This window comes from Pinus tabuliformis, chromosome 5_1, assembly GCF_031772625.1.
Source record: "Pinus tabuliformis cultivar Carrire ecotype Pingquan chromosome 5_1, CPIR1, whole genome shotgun sequence".
Lineage (NCBI taxonomy): Eukaryota > Viridiplantae > Streptophyta > Pinopsida > Pinales > Pinaceae > Pinus > Pinus tabuliformis.
Genome location: NC_142305.1, coordinates 29,058,343 through 29,081,808, shown reverse-complemented (window position 1 = coordinate 29,081,808; position 23,466 = coordinate 29,058,343). Strand labels below are relative to the sequence as shown.

The window sequence follows — 23,466 nt, the reverse complement described above, 5'->3', positions numbered from 1 at the left end:
CTGCTCGATTAATCCAGTCGTGTGATAAGAATGTCTCATATAAAACGACAATTTTTAGAGTTTTGCCCCACATCCTTTCTTTATGCAAGTTAGGAAATGACCAATCCAAAAAACAGATAAATGATCGCTCTTTGCTTGCATTCCAAAAGGTTTGCATGCCCCCAGGTATAAAACAGAGTTTCAAGGTTACCTCTTCTTTAGTCCGTTAAAACATTTGTTTTACCGAGGGAGGCCTACCTCTTATAGGTTACCCAAAGATTGTTCTATTCGCGACGCAAACAAAACACTTCTTCGGCGATGTCTACCGAGATAAACAAAGGTGAGTGGTGGCGCTCACCAACTCACATAATTTTGACAAGAGAATCCTATACTAGAATAACCCCCTCTTCCACTCACGGACGGGGGTACAGACTAGGCATATTCTCCCGCGGAAACCTACTCTATACCCGAAGTTTTCCTGCCGAAGCAGACCAGGATGCATGCCCCCTGGGTTTCAGTCATGTCCTCCCGAATTACTCGCGCTCATCGGGTGCACGGACTGGAGATTGAGACATTTCTTGCATGAAAAGACCATTTAGGGATGGTACATGATTATTTTCTCTGTATGCTCCAGGAAATGAAAGCTGGTCGACGGGCTTGACCACTCTTCCTTCGTGCGGAAAACACATTACTCTAAAGAGTGAGGAGACAATTGCTCCCATGCAATAAATATAGTCTCGTCCAAGGAGTAGATTGTAATCTAGGGGTCCTTGAACTACCACTACGTTCAGGTGAACGATTTTCCCTCTCAATGTTATGGGCACATCGTGAAGGATCCCTAAAGGTCGACTGGTTCCCTTAGCAAAGCCTGTCAGATTTCTCATCTCAAGCAAAAGCGATGGTGAACCAAGCGCTTTCCAAGCAGTTGAGGAAAGGATACTCACAGAAGCCCCCTCATCTATGATGGTACCAGCCATAACCATTCTATATATTTGGACGATAATTCAGAATGGTATGCTTGCTGGTAAACGGGGTCTGCCTAGTTGATTCCAGTCGAAGGAGACAACTAGGTTGCTTGGAGGTGGGACCGAATAGACGGCCGGGTATGACTCTGACGAACTTCCTTCCTGCGGCAAAGGAACAGGTAAATTGCCCCCATGTTCGTTGGAGTTTGTGCTTATGAAGAGAATTTGGACGGTGTCATCCTTGTTCTCCTCGGTGAGTGTATCATCTGAAGATAAAACCTCTGAAGGCAAGACCGGGTCAACTGCCGCCTCGACCTTTTGACTTTCGTCTGGTATGGATCCAGATGGTTTATCTTCAATGATAGGTGCTTCAGCCGACCACCTGAGCGGGCCAGCCGGATTTTCAACTAGTGACGGACTTGGCAAGAGTTTTTTATATCCAGGAGGAAGTCGTAACGGTGAAATCGGACGATCATCCAAAACTCTTTTAGCTTCGTCTAAGAAGGGACAATGGTGGACAACATGATCACCTTCACACAGTTTACAAGGAAATATATATTTTCCTTTTTGTCCTGGGACTTCACTTTCACTAGTCGACGGTGTGCTTTCAACATGATCATCAGAGGTTGACGACACCAGGTTGTGCAATCTAGGAGACCAGTCCCTTAATATCCGAGGGATGCAAGGACAATTTCTGTGAAAGTGGTCTCCTTTGCAAATGACACATGGCGATTTAGGCCTGGTCGGTGCAGTGTGTGGATTTTCGTTAGACGACACTCGTTTTCCCCCATTCGCCTTTGGCTCCTTCTTCTTCTTCTCTTTCTTCTTCTTTTCCTTCTTCTCCTTAGGAACTTGACTTTTGGCTTTACCAGCCCCATCAAGCGAAGAGGAAGGAGGAGAGGAAGAATTAGAGGAAGTAGAAGGCTGGTGGGCAACTCTGGACTCGTCTAATTGCTGATTCGATTGTTCAGGAATAGTGGTGTTCTGAACGACAAAGGTTGAGAAGAGCCATATAGGCAAACCAATTGTCAGCCCTGGAAGCGACAATGTGGCCATATGGGGTGCACCAACATCTCCCCAAGAGGAGAAGGGACTAGGATTTCCTCCAAGGGGAATTCCTTGGTTGGTAGACTCCATTTTCTCAACCCAAGATCAACGTAGGAAAGGGGTAATGAATATTCCATTTAAAATAAATTTTAACACGCTTTGACACAACTTGTCTTTTCAATTTTTAAGAGTCGAGAAAAAACAAAAGATGACTCTAGTCTCCTTCGATTTTTAATGAGCCTGAAGTGACAAGTGCTCAGATGGACCTTTTCCGTTAAGGAGTCTGAAAAGGAACAAAAGGGACTACTCTGGAGATCTAGGTAGAGGGAGTACCAAACCAATCGCAAAACTGCAGAATAATTTTTACGGTACGGTAGTCAATCTTCCCGAATGTTGTGTTCAGTGCATTGCGATCGATAGGGCGGCAAACACGGCTTCCTATGGATAAAGGATTTAAGCCTATAGGGGTCTCCCAAAATATACTTGACGGTACGTGGGAGCATAAGTCCGTACTGGCACTTATCGTCTCAAAGTGGAGGAATCACCCAACCATCAATGAGGAAAACAGTTACCAGGCTTTACGATGCCGGAATACGTCTCTAGCCTAGACCTCTAAATGTTGTGCGTTAAGTTCCAATGCGTTGTTAGATTCATTGAATTTATTTTAAGTTGATCTTTCTTATGAAGTTTGCCTTTTGGGTTCACCACGAGATGTAGATGTAATTCCTAAAATGCAATCTAAAGATGATAAACAAACTTTTATCTCTTTTCTGCAATGAAAATCCTAGCTACTAGGGGAAAAGAAAGACACAATCTTTTCACAAAGAGCAAAGAGCACACTATAAATGCACTTTCCTAAATCAAGCCAAAGAGGCTGTCAATATGCAAATGCACATGCATGTATTTGTTTTCGACTTTCTTAGTATTGATGCTAAAAAGAAAGTTGATGTACAAATCTGAATTTGCTTTCAAGCGACAAACACAAACAAGCTTCTTTTCGAAATCAAAAGATAAAGACGATTACGACACTTTAAGATTTTGAAATGAACACTCGTTTTTGACACTAGAAAAATACAAATTCAGACCAAAGGCAAAAGTAAAAGTATAATCGGATATCAACAGTAATCAAACTTTCTCCTATGATCGAAATCGACACTTGCGACAGATCTAAATCAAAGGACGACAGTACGACTATTCTACTTTTGCAATGGAAAACTGTAAACGACTCCACAAACACACAAAAACATCTACAGTTCTTTTGTACAAAGGAGGTAGAATTACAGCAAGGAAAAGGGGTTTTAAAACAGTCATATACTGATCACAGGCTGCAAAATTCAGAGACAAAACTGGAAAGAATGAAGCACAAGAACCTCGGCTGCACAGGGCTAGTCTGATCAGCGCACCTGTAACACAAAGAAACTGTATTGCAGCGCAGGTTGCCCTTTCGGGAAGTGCGCTGAAATGCAGGAACTCTTAACAGTACCTGCGCTGGGCCAGAAACGAGAATCTGTCCGGGTTCTGGGTCACGATTTGCAGTTCAGTCTTTGGTTTTTGGCCGAATAAAAGAAATCAGTAATGCACAATCAGGGGGTAGATCTAAGGAGGGTCTAAGAGCTATCACAACAGCAATTAGATCATTTGCGAATCAGCTGTTCAAATCATAAACAGATCCAGTGAATGGATTGAAGCAGCAGATGTCTACTTTGCATTTGTTATGGCAAATGCAGTTTGAATGCTACTTATAAGTTTATGAAACAAACAACAAAAGATACACAAACAAACTAATTAGACAATCGTCCCCAGCGGAGTCGCCATTTTGTTACCGGGAAAAGTGTCTATTTAGAACTGCTCTATCCCACTAAGGTGTGACAGCTGCCTTCGAAACAAACAGAGAAAAACTACTTTTGTATTTCCTTTATGAATTAAAGATAGAGGGGGATAGAAAGAACTGACCTGTGTCTTGCGCTAATCCTTTGATCCAATCCCTCTCTTCTTTGACAGCTTCCAGCTACTTGCTCCCTTACTTGCCCAGCTTCACCAAGTACCTGTAAGATCACAGAAGAAGAAACTATACAAAGACATGGATCTATATTCATAAACAGCTTAGGATCAGATTTAAGCTAACCATACAAATGTAACAAGCATCAATGATACAAAAGCATGGAGGAAAAACTCAAATAGTTTTTATTGATATACAAGAAGATCCAGGAGGAGTTACAACCGATGATTCCCGACCCAGCATCAACCTCCCAGCAAAGAAGCCCCTCTCCACCTCCAACAAAGCATAAATCACCCAATACTCTGATATCTATCTCAAAACCAACAGCAATTCCTTACAATGTGCAAAATTCCAGCCTCTGGATCTCTGGGATGAGGGATCCATATATAGATGTATGCAAGGAGGATGAGTCAGCTTGTGATTTGATTAGTGTCTTCTCTCTATCAGTTCTTACTTCCACTTGGATACTGAAAGCCTCTTACTCATCCTTGGTCGAATTCAGTGAGGCAAGTGTCACAGGAGAAGATTCTGGAAGCTTCCATTGTCTTCCCACCTCGCGGAATGACACTGCCATTTGTCATTTCCCGCTCAACGCACCCTCATAGTGCATTTAGGTGAGTTGCAACGCACCTAGCTAGTGTGTTTAGGTGCTATGCAACGCAGCTAGCCAGTGGAGCAGCTGAAATGATCATGTTTTGACTTATTCTGAGCAGTTTCTGGTGGAGAACTTCTGGGAGAAGCTGTAATTTGTTGACCTTGTTCCTTTAGGGGTTGGAACAACACTTTTATGGACTTAGGAGCCCTTGGTTTATGGACATTTCATGCTTGGAGTTGCAAGGCACAAAAATGTCTATAACAGCAGGGTGGTTCTTGGATGCCCCAAGCCACTAGAGTACATAAACTCTTTTCCTTACCAGCTCTGCGACCTTCTGGTCTATAATGGAGAGAGCCCAATGTGGTGCTCAGTCTAGACAGATCCTCTCTGGGATGGCTTGAATCCCTCAAGCTCTCTGGTGCTCGATGCTACCTTCGGTCAGCTCGGCCCTCTGTCTTCCGTTGTGCTTTTGCTTCACTGTCTTTCTTTCGTTTTTCTCTGTCTTCTTCCTTTTTCTATTTGTATCCACCTCTCGGGTTCTCCTATCCTTCTGCTTTACTTGTGCATGGCTTTAAGGCCATTCGTTCTCATGGTTGTTCAATTCCTCTTCCACTTCCCGTCGGATCGCCTGCTACAGCTTCACTTGGAGTTCCCTGTTCGACATCACCATCAGGCTCATAGGGAGTGGCCACTTGTCCTCCTGCAATTGCGCCAACTCACTTCATCGGTTCGGTTCTTCTGTTATGTCATGGAATGAGTCCTCTGCCACCTTGGCAGTCAATTTGGACGTCAAATCTTTACAAACTGTGGCTTAACCCCCTCTCGATTTCGCTTTTCCATCGGGCACGATCTCAGCCGTTAGATCCAGGGCCTCCAGATCTGACGCCATTCACATGTTTCGTGCAGTTGACCTGCTCAACTGTTAGCGCGTGATCAGCGACGGTTTTCTCTCTCCTCAGCCTGCCACGTGTCGGCTGTTGAGTGGAATCACTCCGTTTTTGCTAATTCCGCTTACCGCTCGAGGGTGCCCCCGATCAATACCGCTGGTTTTCGGAGTGCGGGTCCTACCTTGACCTTTAGCCTTTTCCCCATGGTTTTCTCAGCTCTTCATGCGACCGAGCGCTCGGGGCTTTCCCATTTCGTGGGGTTTTTCCTAGTGAATCGCGCATCAAAAACTGCCTCTATTTGTCAATCTGGGCCTCCTAGGGGCTAGTTTCGCCTCCTGCACAGTATCCATGGGCCTTGATCAGTGCACTTTGACCGAGGTCCTCATCGCTCCACACTGGATGTTAACTGCCACTATTCAGAGTTGTTTTTGACCGTTGTTTCTTAATTCTTTGATGTCTGTCCCGATCTGATATAGTCATGGTCCTTCTGACTATTCTTCATGGATCTAATTCGGATCACGACCTTCCTACTGAAAATCTTTTGGACCACAAAAAGTTGGTTTTTAAGCATCGACTAAGTGAGGGAATCGGTTTCTCTGCTCGGCTTTGAACCTTTGAGCCCAATCCTGAGGTACTCCGCATTTCCCCTGCTCGTTGTCCTCACCTTCCTGTCCAGTACCGTGTCTTCCTGTAACTCAGTAAGATATTCAGGTAGCAGGTCATCAATAGAAGGCAATTGACTCTGCTCTTCAGGGTCCTCAATCATTGAAGGTTGAAACAATCTCAAGCAATTTGCATTTACGACTAAGTAGATGTGCATGTAAGCTGGTAGATCAAGGCGAAAATCATTTTCACCAATCTTCACAAGTATCTTGAAGGGTCCATACCTAATGGGATTTAGGTTCTTACCTTCACCTTGCATCCTGTCCTTAGTGATATACAGCCAGACTTGGTCACCAACTTGAAAACTATGCTCCATCCGATGCTTGTCATGCCTAGCCTTATACTTAGCTTGGCTCTTTTCCAGTTGTTCCTGTACTACCTGGTGGATCTCCTGGATCTGTTCAATGAACCTAGTTGCCCTATCCACATCACTGTGTCCATCAACCATGGTATCTTTACCAAAGACAAAATCCAAAGGAGACCTTGGTGTGAAACCAAAACAGGTCTCAAAAGGAGATCTCTTTGTAAAAGAATGTGTTGCTCTATTGTAAGAATGATGCACATAACACAAATGTTCATCCCAAAGCTTAGGATGTTTGTTGCAACACCCTATCACTAATTGGATCACTATCCTATTAACTACTTCTGTCTGGCCATCAGTTTGTGGATGAAAAGCTATGCTTTTCTTTAGTTTGGTGTCCATCAGTTCCCACATACTTGACCAAAACTTCCCCACAAATCGGGTGTCTCGATCATATACAATGGAAGTGGGTAATCCAAAATGAACCCATACATGTTCAAAGAACAATTTTGCAGTCTATTCAACTATAATCTGTTTATTACAAGGTATCAAAATACACATTGTGCTGAACCTATCCACAACAACATATAGATAATCATGACCTTTCCTAGATTTAGGTAGTCCTCTAACAAAATCCATGGAAACACCTTCCCAAGGGTGAGAAGTAACTGGCAATGGAGTGTACAAGCTTAGTTTTCTATTACTGGGCTTTCTTTAAGCACACAAAGCATAGTTTTCTATTACTGGGCTTTCTTTAAGCAAATTGTCTCATTCATTTTCTGCCAATAAAAAAACCTTTGCAGCTATGCAACTGTTTTACTTACCCCAAAGTGAGTTGATATTAGAGAAGTGTGTGCTTCTCTAATTATCTTTACTCTCTCAGTTTGTGGAATGCAAAGTTTCCCACAATGGTATAAGAGTTGGTCCTTTACATGATAATCCATTCTTCTACTCTTTTGCCTTGACTCAAAGTTGCATATACATCTTTGAAGTCTATATCTTGAGCATATTGTTCAATGTAGCTTTCATGTAGCATAGAATTATGCTTAAGTATAGTAGATGCATTTATAATGGGTCTAGATAACATGTACGCAACTTTGTTAGAAATTGTCTCATTCATTTTCTACCAATAAAAAAACCTTTGCAGCTATGCAACTGTTTTACTTACCCCAAAGTGAGTTGATATTAGAGAAGTGTGTGCTTCTCTAATTATCTTTACTCTCTCAGTTTGTGGAATGCAAAGTTTCCCACAATGGTATAAGAGTTGGTCCTTTACATGATAATCCATTCTTCTACTCTTTTGCCTTGACTCAAAGTTGCATATACATCTTTGAAGTCTATATCTTGAGCATATTGTTCAATGTAGCTTTCATGTAGCATAGAATTATGCTTAAGTATAGTAGATGCATTTATAATGGGTCTAGGTAACATGTACGCAACTTTGTTATGTATGCCCTTTTTATATTTGATGACTATATGAAATTGTTGTAGAAACCAAATCCATCTGTAGTGTCTTGATTGCTGCAACTTAGTTTGGGAGTGTAGATATTGAAGTGGTTGATGATCAGTATGTATTACTGTCTGTTTTCCCATTAAGTAATGTTTCCACTTTTTCACACTTTGAACTAATGCATACAATTATTTATCATATGTAGGATAGTTAACTACTGCAGGATTAAAAGTCTCAGAATGATAACATATGGGTTTACCGTGTTGTGTTAGCACTGCTCCCATGGCATAGTCATTGGCATCAGTTTGGATCTCAAATGGTCTTTGTATATTAGGCAGTGCTAGTACAGGTGTTGTACTAATCTTTTATTTCAAGGTGTCAAAGGCTTTTTGATGTTTGCCTCCCCACTGAAACACCTTGTTCAATCCTGTTAAAGCATGTAAGGGAGTTGCAATTAAGGAAAAGTTAGAAATGAACTTCCTCCAATATTGTGCTGCTCCTAAGAAGCTTCTCACTTCTATAGCAGTCTTGGGTTTAGGCCAATTTACAATGACTGCCACTTTAGAGGGATCTATCTTCAATTCACCACCCCCTACTATATGACCCAAGTAGTTTAGAGATGTTTTGCCAAATTCACATTTTGAGAGTTTAACATAAATTTTTACTCTTTTCAAAACATCTAGTGTTTGCTTAACATGCTTTAAGTGTTCTTCCCACATTTTGCTAAAAATCAGACTGTCATCCAGATACACAATAACAAAATCATCAAGAAAAGGTATGAGTACATCATTCATTAATCTCATGAAAGTAGCAGGAGCATTAGTTAAGCCAAAAGGCATAACCAGCCACTCATACAATCCCTGCTTTGTTTTGAAAGAAGTCTTCCATGCATCTTGTTCTGCAACTCTGACCTTATGGTATCCACTGTGCAAGTCTAGCTTGGTGAAATAAACAGCTTCCTTCAATTGATCTAAAAGATCATCTATGCGAGGAAGGGGATAACGATTTTTTATTATTGTCTTATTTAGTGCTTGGTAATCAATGCACATTCTCCACGAGCCATCTTTCTTTCTCACCAAAATGATTGGTGACCCACATGGTGATGTGCTAGGCCTAATGAACCCCTTCTCGAGCAACTCCTGTACCTGCTTCTTGATTTCAGCATTCTCTAAAGCTGACAACTAGTACATCCCAATGTTAGGCAATGGAACATCTTGCTGCAAAATAATATCATGTACTATTTCCTTTTTGAGTGGCAGACCTTTAGGTTCCTGAAACAAGATATCATATTCTGAAACAACCTTTTCTATATCAGCTTGCTGTTCAACATTACAACCCTCAAATACATTCATTTTATCAGGTTTCTTTTCCTTTACAACCATGAGTAAGAATGGTTTGCATGAATTGATCATTCTTTTCATCTGCCTTGAGTTTATGAGAGTATAATTATTCTTTAGCTTATGAGCTCTTACAAAGTATTCGATTCCATCTTTAACAAGTAGATACTTGTTCTCAACTCTATAGAAAATAGTCTTTCTATCATACAAGTAAGGACTCCCTAAAACAATTCCACATATATCCAAAGGAATTATGTCTAACTCCACCTCATCTACAAATGTTGACCCAAAAGAAAATTTGAGTTTGCACTGTCTAGTCACTTGTAGTTGTGCTTTATCATTCAACCATCCTAATGGATATGGTTGCTTGTGGGGTGTGGTTGCTAATCCCAATTTCTTTACAATTGCTTCAGAAATTAATTTTACTTGTGAGCCACTATCAAACAAAATATCAATCTTTTGATGTTTGAAAATGACTCAAATATGGAAAAGCTCATGCCTTTTTCTCTCATTTTCTTCATCAATAACAGATTGAGCAGAATTACTAGAAGATGCTTTAGAATTCTTACCTTTTATACCTATGGCTGCAATAGTTGTTTCATCTCCCGAATCTGACCCCAAATCTTTCTGAATAGTTGTAGCAGTCTTCTTTTTCTTGCCCTCAAACTTCTTAGGTCTCAGCTCTGGATGTAGAATCCAACAATGCTCATCATCATGCCCATCCCTTTTACAATGAGTGCATGAAGCTTTGCTCTTTTGTGCAGTGTTATCCTTCCTTGCTTTCCACTTCTACTTTCTTTTCTCCTTGCTCTTGCTTGTAGTAGGTTGGGATGGTCCCCCAACTTCTAGATTTCCATTCTTTCCTCTAGCTTCTAGATGACTAGCTTGTACAAATACCTCATCTATACTAGTGGGATTAAACATGAGTATGGTATGCCTCATGTAGCTATGTAGACCACCAATGTACTTCAAAAGAGTCTTTGGTGAGTCTAGTGAGATTCCTAGAATCAATTCTCTCTTTCTAAATTCTTGAGTGTACCCTTGCACACTTTGCCCTTTCAACTGCCGAAGAGTTTGCCAACTCATCATGGCTTGTTGCATGTAGGCCAATGGATAGAACTACTTTTTGATTGTAGAAACAAATTCACTCCAGACAGAGATAGTCTTACCATATCTTTTCATATCAGCTTGAGCTCTTCCTTCCCACCAAACTAGGGCAGTGCCTCCTAGGCGTAGGCTTGCCAAGTGAATCTTGCTCTTGTCTAAGTCTATGTTCTGTACCTTGCAATAAACATCAATTTGTCTAATCGAATTGTCCAACTTTTCAGCATTTAGCTCTCCATCATATATAGGCAAATCAAATTTAACATCTAGCTTGATCAAAGATGCCTTCTTGTTGTGCAGATGGCTATTAGGAGGTCTAAGAAAGCTTTCCTCCTTCCCTTTTCCCTTAGAGTGGTCATGTAAGTGAGACTCATCTTCTTCTTTGTCTTGTTTAGAACCTGATGAATCTTCAGCCTTATGTTTTCTAAAGTCCCTATACATTTCTTCCACCATGGAATTTATAGCTAGGAATATTTTTATGAATTGAGGGTCTGGCCCTATAGAACCTTCTTCTGACATTGTCTTCCGAGGATAGGCTCTCCCAATTTCAGGATTAGTTTCCACCAATTCTCTTTCTTCTAATTTGAGCTTTGATCTAGTGAGCATTCAACAACTATACCAACACAAGCTTGTCTAACCTTTACAGCCTAGAGCTCTGATACCGCTTGATCTGATAATCACCCTATGAGTGACCTCAATTAAAGATTTATTACATGAAGGTATTACAGACTCATGTGCTGGTGCATGTCTATGTTATTTAGGCAATGGATCGATCAAATTGCAAATACACACACACTTGAAATGGAAAAACAACAAAGAAATATAGTAAGCAAAATAAGAACACAAGAATTTAATAAGGAGTTCACCCTATCCTCCATGGCTACGTCTTTGATCCAACTCTCTGTGGTGGCCTTCCTTTATTGTGTCTTAAAGTAGAGAATTACAATGAATGAGCTCAATGTGAGTCTCCTGAAATGGAATTTGCTTGGCAGGGTGGTTCTTGGATGCCCCAAGCAACTAGAGTACACAGACTCTTTTCCTTACCAGCTCTGTGACCTTCTGGTCTATAATGGAGAGAGCTCAATGTGGTGCTCAGTCTGGACAGATCCTCTCTGAGATGGCTTGAATCCCTCAATCTCTCTGGTGCTCAATGCTGCCTTCGATCAGTTCGGTCGTTTGTCTTCCGTTTTGCTTTTGCTTCACTGTCTTTCTTTGGTTTTTCTCTATCTTCTGCCTTTTCCTCTTTTTGTCCACCTCTCGGGGTTCTCCTGTCCTTCTGATTTACCTGTGCATGGATTTAAGGCCATTCGTTCTCATGGTTGTTCGATTCCTCTTCCACTTCCTGTCGGATCGCCTGCTATAGCTTCGCTTGGAGTTCCCTGTTCGGCATCATCATCAGGCTCATAGGGAGTGGCCACTTGTCCTCCTGCAGCTGCGCCAACTCGTTTCATTGGTTCGGTTCTTCAGTTACGTCATGGAATGAGTCTTTAGCCACCTTGGCAGTCAAATCAGAAGTAAAATCTTTACAAACTACGACGTACCCCCCTATCAATTCCGCTTTCCCATCGGGCGCGATCTCACCCATTAGATATGGGGCCTCCAGATCCGATGCCATTTGCACGTTTCATGCAGTCGACTTGCTCGACCGTTAGCGCGCGATCAACGGTGGTTTTCTCTCTCCTCCTCCTGCCACGCGTCGGCCGTTGAGTGGAATCGCTCCGTTTTTGCCAATTCCACTTACCGCTCGAGGGTGCCCCCGATCAATACCATCGTTTTTCGAAGCGCGGGTCCCACCTTGTCCTTTAGCCTTTTCCCCAAGGTTTTCCCGGCTCTTCATGCGACTGAGCACTCGGGGCTTTCCCATTTCAAGGGGTTTTTCCCAGTGAATCGCGCATCAAAAACTGCCTCTGTTTCGCGATCCGAGCCTCCCAGGGGCTAGTTTCACCTCCTGTACAGTCTCCATTGGCCTCGGTCAGCGCGCTTTGACCGAGGTCCTCGTCGCTCCATGCTGGCTACTAACTGCCACTGTTCAGAGGTGTTTTTGACTGTTGTTTCTTAATTCTTTGATGTCTATCCCGATCTGATACAGTCATGGTCCTTCTGACAATTCTTCATGGATCCAATTCGGATCAACTATCATGTGGGCCAGAGAGCCTTGGGTTGTAAAATATTTTTGTAACTTTTTTATATAGTGGAATAGAAGGACCTACTCTTGCTTAAGCAAAAAAAAAAAACTATAATATTAATGAGAGGAAAAGAAATATAATATTAATTAATTAAAATAAATAAATAAATGAAATTAGTTCGTAAAATTTTAATGGTAAATGAAATTAAGTAAGTTACTAAATCTCAAATTATGAATGACAGTGAGTTGCACTAATAACATTAATGGCATCAACACGAAAATCATTAATAATCTCTGGAATGTCTTCAATTTTAAGATCTCAAGGAGTAGGATAATTTGCAAAATCCATGTCGTTGCTCAACAAAATCTTTCCCAATATTTTTTGTTATGATGATGAATTGGAAGAATTCCTATTGGGTTGATAATTTGCATTCGATAAACCCATTTACCATCTCTATTCAAAGAAACTGAATGCAAAAGTTTCCTACTCGGAAAAAAATAAAATGATTTCTATACTAACAAAGAAAATATGTGTATCAAGAATGTGAATGTAAACTATATATTTGTAGTTCTTCATATATTCTTGGAAAAATAAATCTAATGTTCTGCTCTCTATATGTGATCTACTCTTGCACAATATTTGATATTTGAGCAACTTCTGCAATGAGAAAAAAATTTATTCAACAATCACAAAACTTCAAAGCAATACTCAACATGTATGTTCTTAGCCTAATAGATAAGAGGAACCATACTCTAAGCTCTAGTTATTCCCATGTAGTTAGGTCAATTATGGGATAGCCAAATTAGTTTCCCTTTTCACCGAGGGAAATGCATCAAATGGTTAGGGAAGCTTAAGCTTTCCCACTTAAGTGGAAATTATGCTTTGATAAAAATTGGAAATTGACATATGAAATAGAAAAATTAATTTCCAACTAAGGGGACAAGGAGTTGCATAACTCTTGGTAAGTATAGTTATTTACATCTTGTTCCAATCCATTTCTTATGTAAATACTTGCTTAAATTTTCAAATATTTTAATTTTGGTTGTGGAATTGATAGCATAACTATCACAACCGTATCCAAAAATTATTGCAGAAATATCTGAGACAATTATCCACATGGCACAAAGTCTAGAATAAGACCTTCAAGTTTATGGTCCAATCAAATGTTTGAAAAATAAACTTTGCAATAATAATGAAAAATAAAATTTTCTTTTTCAAAGTTAAACATTATTAGTTGTATTGGTGAATGCTAAAGTAATACTTGCCAAACTAATATTCATTGCTAGAGTCTTGCCTGGGGAAAGACTAATAAGAATAATAAAAATAATGAAAGTCTTCAGCTCAATTAGTGATCAAAATATATGACTTATGAAAAAACTGAAAAATCCAAATAATTACTAGTAATCATGTATTACAAAAACTAATAAACATCATTAAAATATCAAAAAACATAAAATAAAAATAAATACATTTCATAACAAGATCCTTCCCTCTATATTTCCCATAAATAAATTTCATAACAAAATCTTTCACTCTATTTTTCCCATGCCCATGCTTCATTGATAGGAAGAACATTATTACTTTTTTCCCATGCTTCAATAATAGGAAGAACATTATATCTTTCAACAGTGTGCCGGTACATATTCCCTAACATCCTTATCTCATTGCTATATTCCATCCCATGCTTTATTGCATTTTCTTCCAAATTGTGATTGGCTATACCGGTACATAGTCCCTAACATCCTTATCTCATTGCTATATTCCATCCGAGGCTTTATTATATTTTCTTCCAAACTGCAGTTGGTTATAGCTCCACACAAAATTCTAATTAATCATGTTATTTATGATTATCTCATGCTTGTACAATAGATATCCCATCAAAACCTTACCTCATGATAACCTTACTTCGGGCTTACTTTGAACAAGTGCAAATCAACTTTTAGTAACAAAAATTATTCTATATTTTATATTCAAAGCTATTTGTCTCCATTGATAAGAAAGCTTTTTATAGTAAATACTAAAACATTGGTCTGTACTCAAATAATATTTAACACACATAATTATCATGCCTTCAAAGCAATTTGTCTCTTTATATGGGAGTATATTATTATCATGTATTAAAAGAAATTTGTCTCTTTATATGGGAGTGCAATTATAATACAATTAAGGTCATTTTCTTATTCTTAGATTGTGACAAGGGTGGATCTCTTATCCCTGGAACTATATTGGACCACCAAATTTTATATTTTTCGCTAGCTATGTCATATGGACTCTTCTAACAAGATGGCCCGTGCTGTTTAGGACCACAATATTATTGTGGTGATGGGCCGACTATCTCTTTAAAAACAACCATATCAGAAACATTAAATGTGTTTTAAAGTATATATCAGTCTTTATTCTTTATGGCCTCTGGTTATCGTTTGATGTTTATCATTTTTAAACACGAATATGCGAATATGTATAAAGGATATACCATGGTAGAGTTACTTTCATTGAGCCTACAGGCTCACTGGTTTACTAAACAAAAAGAAAGCTTGTCGTTTACGAGTAGAAGCCATGTTACATAAAAACTAATTTTTGTAAAAGAAATACAGAGCTACACGACGTTTATCACAACTCACAATTCATAATGGCTGGATACCGTTGACTCCATGTGCACGCACCAAAACAACTTTCCACCCTGATCGTAACTGTACGCACTGAACTCGTTGAGGACTGGGCAACTCTCCTAGCAAGATAAACCATTCAACAATTCTTTTAATCATTCTTCGATACCCACCAGATATATGGTGAATCTGCTGCAGGGTCCTTCGACTGATCTATTTAATCACTCGAAGCTGCCCGGCGCATGGCAGGCAACCCTGTAATAAATATTAGATAAATCTGATCCTCTGCAGCGGAGTAGTCCCACAGTTTCAAAACTGAATGCAATACATACGTGTTTGGAAACCGAAAGATGTACATACGTGTTGCAAAACTGAATGACTTACATACGTGTACTATTGGTACTTGGATTCCTTCCAAGAATAAGAAAATTTTGTTAGGATCACAGAGTATCTAGAGAAACCCTGGTGTTTAAAGACAGTTTAAAGACATTGTTGCTTGTGAGAAATTGTTGTTTGATCTTACTTACATGTAAGACAAAACAATTATGAAGACTATTATCATTTTAAGTAGGCTATATTAAATATGAATACCATGGATACCCATAAAACCCAAAACTATCAAAACCAAGAATTCAAGTTTACTAAAAATAACAAATTTATGAAAAGGAAATATATTCTCTGCATTTCTGGTTTACAGCTACGAGAATATCTAGGGCTATGAGAAGCAGAGTAATTGAGTCATTGCCCGTCTTGATTTTTCCGTTAACAGTTAGACTATAGGAAATCTGCTTTTTTTGGGCGTACTTGGCAAGGAAAGCATCGGAAAATGAGCTGTATTCAACAATAAATACGACAATAGACAGGCAGGCAACACAGTCATTTGATCTGACATTGTAAGGTATCAACATTGCCTTCATAACAAAAGTTGCTCTGTTGTAATTATAGCCTGTACCAAGACAAACACCCGTTCATAATGCCCCTTTTCCCCTTCTTTTCGAGCACTCAAATAGCTGCTCCTCCACCTGCTCCTGCTGCTGAAGCCTACAACTTGGAATATCCCACCGCCTCTATGATTCATGCAGCAGCAAGGAACGCTCAAGATCAACCTTCAACCAGAAGTATATTTTCGCCTTTATGTTGGCTGCAGTATGATCAGCGGCAATCTGAATCTGTTAATACCGTCCAGGGATACAATAGTCAGTTTGGAATGCAGGATGATAATTATCAATATCCAAATCAGGTTCTACCAATGGACACAGATCAAGTCCACCAGCTTAATGATGAAGATTCAGTGCCTAACTCAGTTGCTCACACCAGAAGGAATGTTCATAATGCCATGGAACGCCGTAGGCGAAATAAAATGAAATTCCTCTACTCCGAGCTACGTTCGTTACTGCCAAATCAAGACACACAGGTAATTTATTGTAAGTTCATTAGCTAGAGAGAGATTATTTCTTGTTAGGTTGGTCGGTATTCTTCTGATTATGGCATTAATTATGTGAGGATTATGAAACATTGAGAAAGTAGTGAAGTGGTGGTGGTGTATTAATGTGAGGATGAAGAACATAGAGAGAAGTAATGGTGCGTAAATATATAGTTGTTCTACTCATCCTAACTAAATAATAGGGAGTCTTTAGGGTTGTAGATAAATTACATTAGAGATTAGATTATGAGAGTCTGATTTAATTTGAGTTCAGTCTATATTTAGAAAAATCAAGTAGTGTGACTGTTAATCCCCGTGAACGTTTAAATCGTTAGTTAAGAAGGATAAAGACATCTTTAAATCGCTAGTTAAGAAGGATAAATACATCACATTGTGTTCAATTGTAATCAACAATAAGTGGCTAGTTAGAAAAGCAGAGACACTTATTTTTTGGTGTAAATTTGTGGTTTATGCCTTTCCAACCCCATACCATAACTTGACGAGTCAAGTTTACCCAAATCACCCTGAAAAATCAGAATCAGCTTTTACATCCATTCCTTGTTTTCTATCTTCTCTAATCTGAATTGAATTAATCAGCTTTTACATCCGTTCCTTGTTTTTCATCTTCTCTGCTTTGAATTGAATTATTTGCAGAGGAGACTGAGCATTCCGGGTTTAGTTGGTCAAGTTCTAAGATATATTCCTGAGCTACGTAAAGAAATTGAAGAACTACGCAGGCAACGCGATGAACTATTAGCTGCCAGCAGGCGAATTTCTGGGAGCTCGGCGGTGATCTCAAAATCATGTACTGGAGTTGCTGATCTTCATGAATTAGTGAATGATTTTACGCACTGTTCTCGTGCGGACTTAGGCTCTCCTAATCCTATTAATGTTTCAGTAAATTCATCATTGGGGAGTTCGGAACTGATTATTACAATTTACGCACGCAGAGCCGGGTTTATGTTCTCTACGCTTTTGCGGGTACTGGAAAAGGAGGGATTGGACGTGCTCAGTGCTTCGGCTTTCCACTCCCAACATCAAGTCTGCCACAACCTTCACCTCAAGGTGAGACCTGCTGAATTGAAATTCTATAGAATGTCATTTATATCTGCAATGAGTGTGTGTAACGGAGGCATAACTAAGTATTATGATACTTTGGTTCAGATTATTGGAATGAATGAGGTGGATACAGATCTGCTGCGTAAGAAGCTTGTCATCATATTACGTAAACAGAGCCCTGGGATGTAACGAAGTCAAATACCAGAGCAACCAGTTGTCCTGGAACAAGACAATGTGCAGAAGCCCTTGAGGCTACAACATAAAATTAAGCTACACTTAACAATCTTCCTTTTCAAAGGAAAGACTCCCACGAAAATTTGCAATCATGATCGCTCCACCCTACCTATGGCATTGACATAACCATAGAGCAGAGTATCTTCACCAACTGAACTACAAGGATGTAGGCTGAGTAGTGGGACAGATTGTTATTATCCTATCTTCTCATAACATGACATGTCCGTTCCTTCTCATAACATGACATGTCTGTTTCTTAGAAGCCTCTTATAATATTGGTTTTTTGTAATGTTATCTATGAAACAAGATTACCTCCTGAATTTTTCAGGAGCAAGAATAAGAAAGTGTTTTTATTTTAAATAAAAAATCTAGGTACTTATCTTATGCCTTCTTATGCCTTTTGACATTTCGTAGATGTATTAACAAAGTATTTGTGCACTTTTGTATGTTTGCTTGGACAAAGGTTGTCATTTGTAGAAAGCTTAATCTTGTTTTGTCATCTGTAGAAAGCTTAATCTTGTTTAGGCTGTACTACTAAGGTATTTGTGCATTTTTGTATGTTTGTTTGGCCAAAAGTTGTGCTAGGCAGAAGGCTTAATCTTGTTTAACTCTTTAAAGTTGTGTTTTGAGAAAGGTTATCATATGTAAAAAGCTTAAACTTGTTTAGATCTGTAAAGTTGCTATATGAAGTTATCTAAATATTCTAACTTGCATCAAGTTATATGCCGTTATCTAAATATTCTAACTTGCATCAATAAGTCATGAACTTTAAAATAATCATAAACTTACATTAGTTGGAATTTTATTTTCAGATTATCTTATTTTTCATTTATTAATAAGTAATTTGAAAATAATTTTAGATTTTTGAAATATTTAAAAAAATGCGTTAATAAAATTTGTAAACTATTTAAAACGTTCAGAAAAACAAAATTTTCATAATTATTTTTAAGAAATTTTATATTTAAAACATAAATTATGAAAATATTATAAATGAGTTTGTGTATCAATATCCCTATCTTATTCCCATTTAAGAAAAACATAACTATTCTGTTTATTCAGAACAGGTGAATAGTATGAAAACCCAACTAGTAAATCAACTTTCATATTGCCACATTTCCTTTCGATATTCCAACCTGCACTGATATCAACCTAAGTTAAAAAAAATAAAAAAAATTATTGATATTCAAGTAGTAACGAGAGATTTAAAACATAAATTATGAAAATATTATAGATGAGTTTGTGAATCAATCTCCCTATCTTATTCACTTACAATAAATATAAAAGAACGTAACTATTCTGTTTATTCAGAACAGTTAATAATAGGACAACCTTACTAGTAAATAAACTTTCATATTGCTCCATTCGATATACCAACCTGCACTCGATATTAACATAAGTTAAAAAAAAAAAATATTGATATTCAAGTAGTGACGAGAGATTCAAAATTGGTATTTGAAAAATAAATTGAAAATATCATAATCTTATTTTGAATTTTGTTTTCGATCAATTCAAATCACTGAAATTCTCTCTCAGTGATCAGATATATTCATATCTATGAAGATGACCTTGGCTATTTTAACCCGTTTCTTTGAAATATTTGTATAAACATGAAAGTAGATTTGCTATTAAAAAAAATATTAAAATTACTTACCAAAAAAATATTAAAATTACTTACCACAAAATATATAAGAAATTAAATTATCACAAAATATATCGAAAATTAATGAAAAAAAACTTGAGTTATTTGACCAGTTTTCTTGAAATCCTTGTGTATTGTTCTTCTATTGTTTTGCTCTATTTTCAGTTTGACTCAGACAGCTGCCGTTTGATTTTGTTTAGCCCTGCAAATCACTTACCAAAACCATTTTGGTTTTGATAAAAGTCGCTCGAGGCCCATTGTTTTTGGTATGGTTGTTAGATTAAAGAAGAGTGTATATAAAGGTTGTGTGATGCCCACGAGCTTTTCTAAAGTTAATAATCTACAATTCAGTATCACTTATGTTTATGTTAATTGCAGCACCAATTAAAATAGCAAATCGAGACTAGATTTTTCATGGCAAAGCAAAGTAGATTTTGTTTTTCTGGATAAGTACATCAAACATTTAAGAATAGAGTTGGTAAAAATAGTTGGGACATGGAGAATGTACCGCAACATCCAGAAATTTCACGAATTAAACTTATGTTTCTGCTCCTCCATATCTTGTTTTAATTTTAGTCTTGTTATACAAATTTTAAGAAGCATAAACAGATTGTTGATTTTTAGCAGAAGTTTTTTTTTGTAATACACAGTAGTGCAAAGACAGTATGTTAATTTTTTAGCAGAAACAGAGTATTTTGTAATGCACAACAGTGTAGACACAACAATATTAATTTTCAACATAGACAGAGTGAAATGTTTAGAACAGCATATGTAGCGTTCCTACTGTGATCCCTCTTTGAGAGGAAGAATTTTGTAACAGCAGTCTTGTTAATTAATACAAGTTTTTTTTTTGTTGACGAAACTGTGTTGTTGAAACAGTGCATTCACCAAACGTTTTTTAGTTTCCTGTGTTAAAAACAATGTGTTAAAACAGAGCATTGTTATGTTCTGTTCGTTTGTTTGGAATTATCAGAAATTCCCAACATGGTACCAGAGCTTGTCGAGGCTCTTTGAAGGTGTCAAAGATGCAGCAGCTTCTCCAGCAGAGTGAAGACTCAGTAAAAAAATCCAAGGTATTTCTCAAGTTATTTTTTTGTGTTACTGTTGAGTACAGTAAGTTATTTTAAATACACAATCAAGTATTTGAAGCATAGTTAAGAGTATAAGAATGGCCGGAGCGAGCACTAGCATGGGTATTTTTAATACTCAGCGCCCACAATTTAATGGAAAAAACTATGACTATTGGGCAATAACTATGAAAGCTTTGATTGCTTCACAAAACTTATGGAAATTTGTTGAGGATGGATTTGAAAAACCAGCACATGAAGATGAGTTTAATAGGTTAACTCAGGCAGAGAAAGATCTGTTAAAGAGCTATAAGAAGAAGGATTCTAAAGCCCTCTGCTTTTTGTATCAAGGAGTGCATGAGAGTGTGTTTCCAAGGATAGCAGCAGCCAAGACATCCAAAGAAGCATGGAAAACTCTCAAGATAACCTATTAGGGAATGGAGAAAGTGAAGACAGCAAAACTACAGTTGTTGAGGAGACATTTTGAGAATCTTTGCATGAAGGAGTAAGATAATATTGATTTATTCTTCACACATGTGATTGGTTTGGTCACAGAGATAAGGTCTCATGGAGAGATTCTTGAAGAAAGGAAGATTGTGGAGAAACTGTTGAGGATCCTACCCTCAAAGTTCGATGTGATTGTCACCACCATAGAAGAGACAAAGGATCTCACAAACTTCTCAGTTGATGAACTACATGCATCACTGATAACACATGAGCAGAGATTGAGTAGAAATGAAAACTCATCTCTAGAACATGCCTTTAAGACTCAGATGTTCTTTGGAAGAGGAAAGGGTCAAGGCAGAGGAAATAAGAGAGGAAGAGGAAGAAGCCAAAACAGAGGTGGAAGAAACAGTCCAGCAAATGCTCAATGAAGAGGCAGTAATCCAAATTAGAACTAAGGCCAAGGCAGCAGCCAACAAAGTGGACAACATCATGCTCAAGGACAAAGGTATGATAAATCCAATGTCTAATGTTACTATTGTAAAAAATATGGGCATTATGCAAATGAATGTAGGAAGACGCAGCGTGATATGAATAATAGAACTAGTGCAAATTTTACTAGAGAAAATATCAGCCAATATAATTTGTTTTTAGCGTGTAATATAGCTGAAGAAAAGAGTGAAGATGTATGGTTTCTAGACTCCAGTTGCAGTAACCATATGACAGGAAACATAGCCCTTTTTTCTATCTTAGATCAGAATGTGAAGTCACAAGTCACACTAGGGACTGATAGTAAAGTTTTTGTTATGGGAAAAGGAGAAGTAAATGTCTTAACAAAGAAAGGTGAAAAGAAAACCATAGCAGATGTTTATTATGTTCCTGGAATGAAATGTAATCTCTTAAGTATTGGACAGCTTGTTCAAAAGGGTTACAATGTTTTCTTTGTGGATGATGTATGCACCATCATGGATAAAAAACCCAGAAAACAATGTATTGTTGAAGTGAAGATGACAAGGAACAAGATGTTCCCTCTCAGAATGACAGCAGATTTAAAAAATGGAGAAGAAATAGCCGTTGTGACACAAGAGCCTTTCCAAAGTGAACCAAAAGATGAAAATTGGTTGTGGCACTTGAGATTTGGACATCTCAACTTTGGAGGTCTTAACTTGTTGAGTAGAAAAGGAATGGTAAGAGGATTACCATTGATAGAGAAACCAGACAGCCTTTGTGAAGGTTGTATCTTGGGGAAACAACACAGAGAAAGTTTTCCATATGGGAAAAGCATAAGGGCAAAAGCACCCTTAAAGATTGTCCACTCAGATTTATGTGGACTGATACAAACTCCATCACTTGAGGGCAGCCACTATATTCAAACATTTATTGATGACTTTACAAGAAAAAATTTGGTTTATTTTCTGAAGAAAAAAAGTGAAGTGTTTGAAAGATTTTTCAATTTCAAAGCACTTGTAGAAAACCAAAGTGGGCAGCATATTAAAGTTCTAAGAACTGATAGAGGAGGTGAGTATATCTCCAAGGAATTTCTACGTTTTTGTAGAGAAAATGGAATTCATAAGCAGTTTACCACTAAGTACACTCCGCAGCAAAATGGAGTTGCCAAAAGGAAGAATAGGACAATCATGGATATGGCAAGGAGCATGTTAAAGGCAAAGCATTTGCCAAATGATTATTGGGCTGAAGCTATACATTGTGCAGCATACATTTTGAATAGATGCCCTACAAAAGCAGTCATGAACAAAGTGCTGGAAGAAGCATGGAGTGGGAGAAAACAAGGAGTCACCCACATGAAAGTTTTTGGATGTGTGGCTTATGCACACATTCCAAATCAGCTAAGGAAGAAGTTGGACAGCAAAGGGGAGAAATGTATTTTCATTGGATACAGTGAGGAATCCAAAGCTTACATGTTGTATAACCCATCCACCAAGAAGCTTATTGTGAGTAGAGATGTTCAGTTCATTGAGGAGGAAGCTTGGGATGGAAGCATAGAAAAGACAGTGAATGTTAAAAGCTCTGTGTCACATGATGAAGATAATGAGGAGATGGTTGAAACAAATCCCCAAACAACAGCACCAACACAAGGACAACAAGGGACACCCTTGAGGAGAAATGAAAGTGCTTCTCCAAGCTCACCACAAGGAGGAAATTCAAGTGCTTCTTCAAGCACTTTCACACCAAATGAAAGAGGTAAGAAGTTTAGAAATTTAAGTGACATTTATGAACAAGAGACATCAAATGAAGGTATGAACTCTTTGTTTTCTTTATATTGTCATGTTGATGACCCTGTTTATTTCGAAGAAGCAATTAAAGATAGGAAATGGATAGAAGTTATGAATGAGGAGATCAATGCCCTAGAAAGAAACAAGACATGGGATTTAGTTGAACTACTAAAAAGAAAGGAAGTCATTGGAGTTAAATGGGTCTACAAGACTAAGAGTAATGCTAAAGGAAAAATAGAAAGACACAAGGCAAGGCTCGTTGTCAAAGGATATAAGAAGCAGTATGGGAGAGACTATGAGGAAACTT

The 23,466-nt window shown here is 38.2% G+C and overlaps 1 protein-coding gene across 1 annotated transcript; it reads left to right on the top strand.

Moving 5' to 3' along the window:
* Positions 1 to 15,760: 15,760 nt before the first annotated feature.
* LOC149163349 (transcription factor bHLH118-like) lies at positions 15,761 to 18,108 on the top strand. The gene is made up of 3 exons (XM_089430719.1): positions 15,761 to 16,473; positions 17,137 to 17,547; positions 17,647 to 18,108. The coding sequence occupies exons 1-3, from the start codon at positions 16,033 to 16,035 to the stop codon at positions 17,728 to 17,730; spliced, it is 936 nt and encodes a 311-aa protein (XP_089286845.1). The 5' UTR covers positions 15,761 to 16,032; the 3' UTR covers positions 17,731 to 18,108.
* The last annotated feature ends 5,358 nt before the right edge of the window (positions 18,109 to 23,466 follow it).